We start from the raw sequence: 13420 nt of genomic DNA on the forward strand, positions 1-13420 counted from the left end.
CTCTATTTTGCGCCACAACTGATTTTATGTTGAGATTGTAGCAAATATTTGGGTTTGTGACAACACACAGTTTCATCATGTATAATATGTGCCACAAAAAGAAAAAAAAGTTTGAATTTAAAGGTTAGTCCGGCACTATTTCAAGGTGAAATCAGGTTGTATATGACTCCTGAAATAAAATGTTGGACACCTAGATTGACCTGTATCTAGAAAAATAAATATATTATAATAATATGCATAGGAATGATATGAGTGATGTATAGGAATGATCACTTCCGTGATCTTGGCTCAACGTGCCCCTGACCCTGTTTACATTTGAACCACACTTCCTGCGCTCGTGCCACCGCGGGGTTTTGCTCCGGCACAGCGACCTTTTGACGTGTGTTTTAGTAACGAGACAGGTCCAACGGGAGGCGGTTTTATTGTGAAGGCTGGACGCGACTTCCGGTTCCCATTCCCTTTCTCCAGCAGCTGCTCTTCACCACCACCACCATCATCATCATCATCATTCCTCCAGAGGCTCCGCGGGCTCGAGCTCTCCTACCTCATCCTCTCTCCACAACCGGACGTCTCCATCCGATACCTGCACAGAAGGTTGAACCAAATAAATAAATAAATAAATTAAAATGGCAAGCAGCTTCTCCAGGATTTTGTCCTCCAAACGGAACCTCGGGATCCTGTCGGTGGTCGGAGGCTCCCTGACCGCCGGGCTTCTCCTCCACCGGGACCATGTCAGCGCCGGGGCTCCGGTCCGCCGGAGCTACCCCGCCAGGTAACCGCTCCACCCCGCTGCTCCGTTCGGCACACACCTTCAGAACGCCGCTCCTCGTATTGTCCTTTTATTACTATTATTGTCACGTAATCGCCGCGAAAACTGAACAAAATATCTGTAACGTCTTGTGAATGCAAATTAGCCAATGAAGCTTGTTAACCTGATAACGTTTTTAGATTGTTTTATTGGTGAAATATATACTATATGATAATAATACAACATTATATTATTGTAAGTACATTAACAATAATACAAAGCGGATTATTGATGAGAAGACACCAGTTGGAAAAAAATGTCATGGTTCAGACAAATATTATATTAATCTATAGAGCAGTGATGTTAAAATTAGAGAGACGTTATTTACAAACAAAAAACACAATGAGCGGTTAAAGCGAACATCACACGGTCAGACTAATTATATTCATGTGCTTGAGAGAGAAGGAGCTAGAAATAACACACACACACACACACACACACACACACACACACACACACACACACACACACACACACACACACACACACACACACACACACACACACACACACACCTCCTGCGTTGTGAGTGTGAGAGAAAGAAAGAGAGCTAGAAATGTCCCCATCATACAGATATATATATATATATATATATATACACAGATGTATAAACCTCTGTAATGTGTGACCAAACTGCAGCAGTTAGAGGAATTGAAAGCAGCGCGAGGCTGCCTACGTGTCCCACCACACGGCCGCCTGCCTTATAGAGCAACTCTTGGAGATTAGTCCAACCTTATCTGTTTGCTCAGATATAAAACTCTGCTCCGTGTTATCAGCCGCCCATACAAACGTTGACCACTTCCAAGAGATTTCCAGTGATCGACATGGTGACCTGCTGCACTGATACTGGCTTTCAAATAAGAGTCCACACTATGATGTCAACTCGTCACTGTCACTGTCTTAATTGTCATAAATCCTCTTCTTAATAGTTGCTGATCATCAGGGGTGTGAATTGTAATTACTCACTTCTACTTATTCGATACAATCTGAGCAATAACAACGCTTGAGTGTAAATTTGCATTATCTGTAGACATCTGCTTTATTCAAGCATATTTCATCACTAACGTTCGTCCTTCCTGTTGGGCAAATGTGGAACTCGAGGGTGGAACATCGTCATCCTTTGAATCTGTTTGAAGACACAAAGAAAATATTGAACCTCAAACATTGTGATTATTATCTGATTCTGTCAGGCACACCTTGTTGCAGTGCAACTCAGTTTTTTTTTTCTTTATAGATGGCCTGTAAAATGCAGGGATTGTCTATTACCCCTTTGATCTCTTTACCTTTAGACATGTTTGCTGTTTGTACCAGTTAGACTGAGGTGACAAACATCCTCAAAAGGTTGAATACACAGAGGAGATTGCTCATCTGCAAGTCTAAAAATTATGAACTACATTTAAAAAGGGGAACTGCTGTTCACAATTTTTCCCAATGGGGCTGCACTTTTTAAAAAAATTATTATTAATTGTGCCTGCCTCTGTAAGAGGCGTCGCACAATTATTACAATCCTGGGAAGGCGCCGTTTTTAAAAATTAATATTATTCTTCTTCTTCTGCCGCAATTTACGGAACCCTACTAGTCCCACACCGTTTGGCGGACATATACAATCATGTATCAAAACGTGCGCAATTATCGGGATCGGTGCGGATATATTCAGATTTTGGATATCGCAAATGGTTTACGAACAAAACGTAAAAAAACGGTGAAAATTTCTCTCATAGACTTGAATGGGATCCCAGAAAAAGTTTCACACAAAATCACACTTTTCCCAAGCCACATCACGTCGCCAAATTTTCAGCTACAGACTCCAACTTACTCTTAAAACGTTGCCGCACTTGTCCTCTATTCACATATGTCCTCGGAATTTCCAAAAGTTTCACCAATTTTAAACTGTGAGCCTTCAAATGTCATTTTTCCAGTTTTGTATGGTTGTGTATTGGAAAACTTAGAGGGGGAGATTTCGGTTAGAGGGAGAGACACTGCCGTTTTCCAAAAAAAAAGAACTTTTTATCTCGTCGCCACGGCCACATTTCTTCGTCTTTCTCAACATATTATACATCAAAATGTAGCTACAGGCCTTGTGCTTCTCACGAGGAGACACGGTTCTCCCTCCAGGGGACTTAATTGACAGAGAGCGCAGGATTTTCTGTAACCCGCTCCTATGTATTTTGGGGAGACGTTTTCTCCCCAAATCCCAAAAGATCAGCCATTTGTTTCAAGTCCTCACGGGGAGACGGAACCTCGTGAGGACACACTACACCGTACGTCCTTCAACTTCTTCCGACGCCCACGGTGAAGGAATTTTTCACCCAAGTGTCACGGTTCTCCAACTATAACCAGTTGTTCGGGACCTGCGTTTCTGCTTTTTTGCTTATGTGGGTGACTGAGCAAACTCCGTTTCACACAAGCTGCACCTAATCAGGCTGACATCACAGACTCAAGCAGACAATCTGCCTGGCAACACACACGGCTCCTCTGATTGGCTGGACCAGTAACATGATGGTTGACCACACAGTGCTCACACACATAGAGTATCTTAGGCAGCATACTTTTCAATGCATTTTAATGCTGATGCTAATGCCTTAGCATCAACACTTGTTAGCATGCCAATTAGCATGCTACAAAGTTTGTTCAATTGAGCTGAAATTTGGAGGGTGGCCTCATGGGGGCGCTGCGATCACGGCGCACTAGCTAATTAGCCGCCGCGCTAAGCTAATTGGCTCAGAATCTCAGAATGTGACGTAACTCCAGATTCCAGGTCAGCCACACCTGGGAGGTATCCTCTGCGCTTTTCAGGCAAATCGCAGGTGTTAGCATCGCATGCTAACAAGTTTGTTCAAATGAGCTGAAATTTGGAGGGTGGCCTCGTGGTGGCGCTGTGATCGAGAATCACTAGCTAATGACATGGTTTCCACATATTATTGACCCCGCCACGGCCTCGCTCGGCAGCAGGGGCGGCAGGTGGCAGGCACATTAAAATTTCCGTGGGAATTTTCTAGTTATTATTATTATTATAAGATTAACCAAAATAATATAAGCATAAAGACTACAGAAATCATGAGTAGTCACAGGAGTTTTTCAACTTTAGTCTAAAGATAAATCACTGTGGCAAAGAAGATTTCAGGTTGCACTTAAAATAATCAAATTTAGTGCGGAATTTGAAAGAAAAAAAAAAAGATCTGCCCTTTATCTCCCCTTTTGTTCGTTCTCGCCATGGAACCACTGGCTGTCTGGCTTGGTAACGAAGATAGATTTAGGGGCATTATGCGTGGAGGACTAACACACAAGCTGTCACTGTATGCAGATGATCTTCTGCTCTACATTTTAGACCTCTTAACATCTCCCCTATAATTCTGAACTTCTTCGAGCGATTTAAAAAGATCTCAGGTTACAAAAAAAAGTGAGCATTTTCCCATTATTAGTCCAGCCAATGCTCTCACAACAGGACACCTTTCCCTTTAAGAAAGCCCCAGAAGGTTTCAGATACCTGGGCTCCTGTATATTCTTCAGCAAATTCAAATATTTATATGCAAATCTTTCTTCCTGACTCTTGACAAGCTGATGAATTCATTCCTGTGGCACAATAAAAGAGCTCGTATTAGGAAGGAGACTCTCCACCTCCCAAAGGCAAAGGGCGGACTGGAATTGCCAACTGGAATTGCCAAACCTCCGTTATTACTGGTCATGTAATATCAATAACCTTTTATTTTGGATCTCTAAATCTGTAAAAAGTGAGCTCCCCCAATGGTCACCAATGGATATTTGCTCATCTAACCTCTCGCTGTGGTCAGAAATGTGCTCCAGATGACCCCTTCCACAAACCCAATTGTGACTAACCCTGTAACTGTTTTCTTATCTTAGAAAAAAGAAAAAAAGGACAAATTTATTATCACAGACCATGACAACTGACCAGTGAAACTGTACAATTGCACCTGTGGGGTTTCCTTGAAGGAGTCGGTCCAGTCGTGACGTGTTGTACATACCTGCGTAGAATATATCCACTCAGAGACTTGTCATCTCTGTCATCTCTCCCGTGTATTTGTCCAGCTCGGAGTACCCTGACCTGCGCAAACACAACAACTGCATGGCCAGTAACCTGACACCTGCCATCTATGCCAAGCTGTGTGATAAAGTCACCCCCAACGGTTACACGCTGGACGCAGCCATCCAGACGGGCGTGGACAACCCCGGACACCCCTTCATCAAGACTGTGGGCATGGTGGCAGGAGATGAGGAGTCCTACGAGGTGAGCTGGCCGTACTATAGGTCCTCTCTTGTGCAAGCTTTCAACATAAAAAAAAAAAGAAAAAACCCTCAACGTTTACTGAGAAATGAATCAGTTATGAAGTCATACTCCCACTTTCTCAACTTCCCTCCCTGTCCTGTTTCAGAAGAAGGAGTATTACAGCTCCGTAGGTAGACTTAGAGCAGGGTCACTTCTTTTGGGATTGCTCATAATCCAGCTATAATAAGTGGCTTGCCACTTTCCAATTTTACTTCAGGACTACATTGGGAGTCCACACTATTATGCCCGACTTCCGATTGAGGACTGTATTTCTTTTTATTGTGACGTTGAAAGGGTCAGACGGTTCTGCCTCACAGTCGGTAAGTCCCTCCCCAAAGGGCTGTGATGATGCCGTTTGCCAACGTCCATATCGCGTCACTTACAAAAGGAACAAATCACATAGTGCAGTTGTGAACCATTATCAGTAAAGTGTTTGTCCCCTAAACCTGAGAACTGGTCGGGCCACCCTTAGCAGCAACTACTGCAATCAAGTAGGGTTGCACGGTTTTCCGGCATGAACCGTCATTTTAAGGTCCTGCCACAGCATCTCAATAGGATTGAGGTCAGAATTTTCATTTAGGCCACTCCAAAGTCTTCATTTTGTTCTTCTCCAGCCATTCAGACGTGGACTTGCTGCCGTATTTTGGCATCATTGTCCTGCTGTGGAACCCAAATTTAACTTTTGTCTCGTCAGTCCACAGAATATTTTCCCAAAAGTCTTGGGTTATCATCAAGAGGTTTTCTGGCAAAAAAATGAGACGAGCCTTAATGTTCTTTTTGCTTTGCAGTGGTTTTCATCTTGGAACTCTTTCTTACGATGGCATCACGAACACTGACTTTAGCGGAGAAGAGTAATGCCTGCACTTCTTTAGGTGTTGTTGTGGGGTCATCCGTCACCTCTTGGATGGGTCATCACTGCGCTCTTGGGGTAGTTATGGTTGGCCGGCCACTCCAGGGAAAGTTCACCACGGTTCCGTGTTTTCACTAGGTGTGGGTGACGGCTCTCACTGTGGTTCTCTGGAGTCCCAAAGCTTTAGAACCTTTTCCTGAATTTCTTTGCATCTCGGCACAATGTCTTTCGCTTTTGAGGATCTTTTGGTCGACTTCACTTTGTCAGCTATGTCCTATTTAAGTGATGTCTAGATTGAGAACAGGTGTGCGGTAATCGGGCCTGGGTGTGGCGACAGAAATTGACCTCAGGCGTGATCATCCACAGCTGTGTTTTGACAGGGTATATTTTGCAGGTATTCGCTGATTTGCTGGACCCAATCATCAAAGAGAGACACAATGGCTACGATCCCCACACCATGAAGCACCCGACCGACCTGGATGCCAGCAAGGTAACACTCTAAGCTTACAAGCATATACGTCTCCCCGAGGTGTATATGCAGATCTTTTGTATCGCTTCTTTAAGTTAGATTTCTTAAACTTAAATCTTAGGATATTTGAATATTCAGTATTTTCTACCCCCGCATGTCTTTGTTATTTCAGATTCACTCCGGCGTTTTCGATGAGCGCTACGTGCTGTCGTCCAGAGTGAGGACGGGTCGCAGTATCCGCGGGCTGAGCCTCCCCCCCGCCTGCACCCGGGCGGAGCGCCGGGAGGTGGAGAGAGTGGTGGTGGACGCCCTGGGCGGCCTGATGGGCGACCTGACTGGGAAGTACTACAGTCTCACCCAAATGACGGACAAGGAGCAGCAACAGCTCATTGACGTAAGTCCTTTTGAAACACGTGTCTGCTTTGGCATCAATGATAATTTCCTACAACCAAATACAAGTCAATATAAGGTGACAGACTTGATTGTGTGCTTCTGACAGTAGTGCTTGTTTTGAGGAGGTAATAACTTAACTCTTTTGAAAGTTTTGAAAAAAAGTCTGAACACACGTGTTTTCTCTGCACAATAGGACCACTTCCTCTTCGACAAGCCTGTGTCCCCACTCCTGACATGTGCAGGCATGGCTCGTGACTGGCCCGATGCCCGCGGTATTTGGTAGGTGGACGATTATGATAACGTGTATCGAATGCATCGCGTCGTCTACTTCTTCTGTTCATGGCCCAGTGGAGCCACGGTCCCTAACCGGGGGGGGGGGGGGTCAGGGGTCAGCTCCTCGACAAGTGTGTCAGGCGTCACAAGAGAAGCTTTTCTTGGTCAGAGCTTGTCCTAATTAGATTTGCACAGCTATCTTGTGGTTAGCACTCTTCTTTTTTTTTTTTTTTTCTTGCTTTGAGACTGTCCTGCGTGGAGTTTGCATGTTCTCTCTGTATGTAGCTTTTGTCAGCAGCATCCTGCTATTTCCTCCTTCAGCGTAAAAATCCTGCTCTTCAGGCTAAACGTGTGAATGTGAGGGTTTGTGGTGAGAAAACGCCCCGTCTTGGCCTGTAATTAGCTGGGATCAGTTAAATCCCACCACAACAGTATCTTTTTTTTTTTTTTTTTTTTAAAGCTGGTACTTATTGTGATTATTGGTTAAACGACGCAAATGCATTCAATGGACTTATCAGATGAGAAAGTACAATTAGAGTCATCAGTTCACTGTTGCCTGTGTAGAAGTCCTGTGACGGTCGACCCTCTTATGTGAGGAGGTGGATTTTCTTTTTTCTTTTTTTTTTTTACCATTTATTTTTGAGAATTAATCTTCATTTTCCCAAGTTACACTTTGTGCACCAATAACCGTTTTGAGTAAATAGTTTAGGACATGTTTGCTTCTGTTTTTATTGTTCCGATCTTAGATTCTCTCTTTCTTGGAATTTTGCCAGAGGAATAAGTAGTTAAAAACCTCCCGGGCTTTAAATAATCATTTCCTCCACTGAACCTACTATAAAGGTTATACGTATAATTGCTAAACGTCATTTGTCCCTTTGTTGTAAATTAGGCTCCTTCTCCTTAGCTTCGTTTTTTAAGAGTTAAGAGTTTTGTAAACAAACGTTCAATATCATAAAACCCTTTCTATGAAAAAGCAGTGGTGGAGGTGTATGAGCATCTCCGAGGCTGCTTCCTCAGCACTGCGTTTCCGAGCAGACCCAGGAATCGCCAAATGCAGCGCGTCAGCCGGCCAAAATCAATCAGCAGCCTCCCTTTTTGTTCCCCCTGCCAGCGGGTCCTCTCCTTAATAATTCACCTTCCCTTCATTACTCCATCATCTCGTCTTTCAGCTGCACTGGCAGCTTTCTTCTGTTTCTGCCTCTCACTTTCACGTCGTCCTTTCTTTTCTTTTTTTTCTGCCCTGCCTTTAGGGTCTGTTCTACTTTCCTTCTTTTCTTTGCTTCATTCTCCCTCTCAGTCTACCTTACTATTTTTCCTTTTTTTTATTATTTTACTCATTCCTCATGAACATTTTGTGTTGTTTGAGTGCGCTGCTGTCCTGGCTTTTTCATTCTGTTTGCCCTCAAGCTTTCACCTTCATTCAAATGTCCAACAATCTTAAGAAGGTCAGTGGGAAGACAAAGCCTCTTTATTGGCTCAGGGGGGCCGCATGTGTCTCACGACGCGATTGGGAACGTAAGAGAGGGCCAATACTTCACACTGCGACTCACAGCAGGAAGGAATTGGACAACACTGTATGGACAGCATCGTTGCATTCTTCTATCGCTCTCTGTTTTAAGTTGTAGATGATCTAAAACGGGGGAATTCACACAAAGCGAAGGCTGAAATTCAAATGTGGACAAAGATATTGTTATTGCGAGATATAGATTAACAACTCGGGACATTTCTTTGTTGAGGAACCGGCCCCTAGATGAGCACGAGCAGGCAGGGGAATCTATTCAATCATCACAGTGTGCCCATCCATCATCTTTACCTGCTGTGTCCCAACCAAGGTCGCAAAGCTGGAAGCTACTGCTAACAGCTATCTGCACCAGTCGCAGCTCACAGTGGACCCGAGGCAGAATATTCTCTGGACAGAGCAGTTCTCAATTCTACTGTAAAAAGTATAAGAATGCAAATATGCGTGTTTTTCTCTGTTGCTGACATAACCCAGATTTCCATCCAACAGTCAACTCTTTTTATGCGTCTGCAGAAGTAAATGAAAGTTGTTGTTTTTTTTCCCTCTCGTAAAGCAGAAGTCAGATCTATTTAAAGAATATTATCTTTGCTGTGCAGCAGGATAGATTCTTCCTTCCTGGTGTTCTTGATGGTGGCGATGGTTTTTGGAAACAGCAGCCAGGCAGCCATCGCCCACACGGAGTATAATACTTTAGAGGCCATTATAAGTGTAATAAATGACTTTGTGCAGGCATAACAACGAGAAGACTTTCCTGATCTGGATCAATGAAGAGGACCACACCAGGGTCATCTCCATGGAGAAGGGAGGCAACATGAAGAGGGTCTTTGAAAGGTTCTGCAGAGGCCTGAAGGAGGTAAGACACTGTTTTGTAAACAAAAGGGTTAATTAGGGATGTTTTAAAGAAAGCCTAAGAGAATAGAGTGAAACCTGCTTAAGTCTACTCAGATCTTCCCGCCTCATTGTATTGTGTTGGGTGGTTGCATTTAGACGGCTGCAAGAACCTAATAAACTAAAGTAGGCGACCATAATCCTGACTGAATTCTGCAGCTATTGTTTTCATCAGTAAATAAGCAGCTTGCACCAATGTTCACTTGACACAGTACAACATAATTTACAAATATGAGCATGCAAACATTAATTGTATTATATTGAAGTTGTTCAAGTTCCCTATTTGAGCAAAGCTCGGTGCGCCCGAGTCCAATCAACAGTCCGACACATAAACAAGTCCCCATTCAGCTGCTCACTGTTCATTATGACGACACGGCAGGACTGTTCGAGGTTTTGTTCACGGTGCTTTTCCGATTGTATTTAGTTTGCTCTTTTTTGTCTTGTGCTCAGGTGGAGCATCTGATCCAGGAGAGGGGGTGGGAGTTCATGTGGAACGAGAAGCTCGGCTACATCCTCACCTGCCCCTCCAACCTGGGCACCGGGCTGCGGGCTGGAGTCCACGTCAAACTGCCGCTGCTCAGCAAGGTAAGGCACCACTGGAAACAGTAGAACCTGACGACCAAAAACTCTTTCATTCTTATTTCAACCCATTTCAAATTTTGACAACGAAAGATGCAAAAACAAAAATTATCATGTTGACACAGGAATAAGCTTAAGTACTACAGAAATTAAAGTTAGCTTCACTAAACTCCTCTCACTTCCCTCTAAGGATTCCCGCTTCAGTAAGATCCTGGACAACCTGCGTCTGCAGAAGCGCGGAACGGGTGGCGTGGACACCGCCGCCGTGGGCGGGACCTTCGACATCTCCAACCTGGACCGCCTGGGGCAGTCTGAGGTAGGACAACCTGGCTCTCAACCCAGGGCCGGCAATAGATTGGATATAGTTGCTGACTTCAGAGAGGCTTGGTGTTGACGTGTTGGCTGAGATCCACGTAAACACTTTGGCAAACACTGTTTACAAACTGTTCCAAACTGAGGTAAAGAAAGGAAGTCGAGTCAGTGAAGCGCGATGGAGGGATAATCACACGCCGTGGAGAGGAACAGACAGGAAATGCCTTTGAGAGTTGCTCACATGTCGAGGTTGAACCTCAGGAAGGAGAGTTGGTAGATCGCCACGACGCCACTGACTCACAAGACTGGTAATGAAAACACCAACGGACGGGTGTTTCTGCCATTCAAATGTACATTTCTGGAAATGGCCTCTATTGTTTTTTTAGATTTTCTCCAGCCTATTCTGATGACACACCGGACACTGCATGTTAAGAGACGACCGATCAACAAAGTCACTGCTCAGTGCCACACTGTCATCAGTAATTGGTCAACAGCAACTACATTTATGTTTTTCTATGCACACTGGGGTTCACATTGAGTCCACAGAGAACAACAGAGATCCTTGGACAGAGTGTCCTTGCAGTGTGTCTCTGGTCCATCATGTTCTCTGTTAAGCCGTCATGATTGTGTGGTCGATTCACACACATCCACCACAATGGAGCAGTTCTCTATTGTTGTGAGGGAGTGAGGCTGCATACATTAGTCGCATCAAACGCGGTGAGTGGAGTATCCGAGTGCAGCACAGTTACCATTCAGTTCAGTGCAGATGTTCATCACATTGTGTATATATATATATATATATAAAACACCGCCATCGCTTATCGATTACAAGAGTGCGTGAAACGATCTGCAACTCCTCCACCGGTACAGCAGTTTCTCCATAATGGCCGTTAGTCATTCTATCTCTATTTTCCCCGAATTTCCTCAAATGATTCTGTCAGGGACCTTGACACATATCGTATCACTCCCACACACATACTTTGTCTCACTTCCTTGTTGTTTTTCACATTACAACGTGGTATTCACAACAGCCACTGCATCGACATAGAATCAAAATTCTTCTGAATTCTGATTCTGTTATAATGTGAAAATGTGGATGGACATAGGCAATATAAGTATAACTGTTCTTGTGCTAACGAGATGCTTTAGACTTGAAAAATTTAGCAGATCTTTATATATTGTCTGTAACAGTTACAACTGTACATGTCTGATTTTGTACGAAAACTCATTTCAGCACTTTAATCTTCATCACAACTAAAACTAATTGTGTTTGTAATGTTTGCAAAACATGTGTGTGTAATGGAATTGCTAATAGTTTAGCAATTTCTTATTTTGTGTCATTCTCCATTGCAAATTGAGTACGAATAACAGCTAAATCTTCTTGCAGGATATTGAAATGAACACATTTCTTCGTGCTAAAATCACTTTAACAGACCATTTGTGTGGATGACATGCTATCTGCAATATCACCGAATTCTGTGTTGTAGAACCTCATGTAAAGAGATATCTAATCAAATGTGAACATTTGGTTGGAGACTTGATGAGGATCGTGTGCTTTTCAATGTCCCGTCAGCGACGACAGCAGTAATGCATGAAGTGTCCCTCCCTCAGGTCCAGCTGGTTCAGACCGTGATTGATGGCGTCAACTACCTAGTTGAGTGTGAGAAGCGGCTGGAGAAGGGCCAGGACATCAAGGTTCCTGCTCCCATCAAGATGTCCAAGTAGATACTGATCTGGTTCTTTTGTCTACACACACACACACACACACAGCTCTGGGCACACACACTCATGCACAAACCCATCATCCTGTGCCCATAGATATTACAAAATATCTATGTCATCGCCTCATTTATGACGACCCCCTTATCTAACCGCCCCACCGTGTACCTTACTCTACTATAACCTACCTATTTAAAAAGTGGCTATTCCGGCTCAGCCCAGTGCGAGTCCTGCGATGCTGCATTCGGCTTGACGCAGTTCATCAAACGTTGAAGCGTTGTTCCAACACAGCGGTACAGGTCGGTTAAAAGATTCGCACACTGTGGCTTGTCGCAATGGAGTGACGATGCTTGGCTGCGCACGACCAAACACCATCTCCGGCTCCGCTCCCAGACAAACACGCCTCGGCCCACCGAGCAAGGCTTCACTCCTGCCGCATGTACTATACTCAGGCCCCACCGCTCCCCCCCCCGTCCCCGTGTGTTCACCGGTCTATTATCTGGTGCTTGTGTAGTACTCCACCCATTCTTGATTGTGTGTACATAGTTCCTCTTCACCTTATTGATTGGATTTGGATGTGGATGAATGAAGAGACGTGTTGCTCTGGAGCTGGTTTGAATGATCGATGACTCACATGTCGAGTTCTGTACTGTACGCTATGAAGGCCCATTACTGAATGTCGCACTGTAATGTCTTTTATTAAAGAAAACATCTATTTAACAGTACCTCCTCCTGTTTATCTCTTACTTCTCCATCTTCCACCTCAGAGTCACTCGTTACGTGATCAAGTTTCATCTTGCCGTCAGACGAGCGTTTTCTGCCTCAACGTGACAACCAAGCCTTAAGTAACCATGGCAACTCGGGTCTGCAGGTCACAATTGCTCTGAACAAAGTTGAATAATGTCGTATGGCAACATGTTAGTCTGGAGCTGTTTCATGCTTGACAGGTAATAGACATGGTAATCCAGAAACCCCTCAGAGCATCCTGACATATTCAACATTAAAGTCTCAAGCTGCTGCAGCTTGTAGCAGTTAAAGGACGAGGCTTGTAAATATTCATGAATGTAATTAAAAGCCAAAATGAGCTATAGATTAATCCTACTCACTGTCACTTTCACCAAATAGGAGCTATTTAAAGTCGCTGGGATCCACGGATGTGGAAAAGCACTTGTCTAACCTCACTGTTCTGTGTTAAAAATATTAAAATTAACACGCAAGTCACATACAGTCCTGATCACGAGCACGACTGCCTGACCTCATAAGTAAACAATTTATAATACCTTCATCTCAAACGCAGACGATCCTCACAAACCTTTTTTTTCAAA

General features: G+C 44.0%; 1 protein-coding gene across 1 annotated transcript; it reads left to right on the forward strand.

Annotated features, from left to right (window-relative positions):
• The first annotated feature begins 577 nt into the window (after positions 1-577).
• Positions 578-12756, forward strand: LOC308136849 (creatine kinase U-type, mitochondrial-like). Its single transcript, XM_080505379.1, has 9 exons — positions 578-772; positions 4856-5054; positions 6338-6433; positions 6585-6806; positions 6999-7084; positions 9327-9450; positions 9936-10070; positions 10255-10380; positions 11988-12756. Exons 1-9 carry the CDS (start codon positions 627-629, stop codon positions 12099-12101), a joined length of 1248 nt encoding a protein of 415 aa, XP_080361505.1. The 5' UTR covers positions 578-626; the 3' UTR covers positions 12102-12756.
• The last annotated feature ends 664 nt before the right edge of the window (positions 12757-13420 follow it).

The sequence above is a fragment of the Blennius ocellaris genome (assembly GCF_963422515.1).
Source record: "Blennius ocellaris genome assembly, chromosome: 11".
NCBI classification, from domain to species: Eukaryota; Metazoa; Chordata; class Actinopteri; order Blenniiformes; family Blenniidae; genus Blennius; species Blennius ocellaris.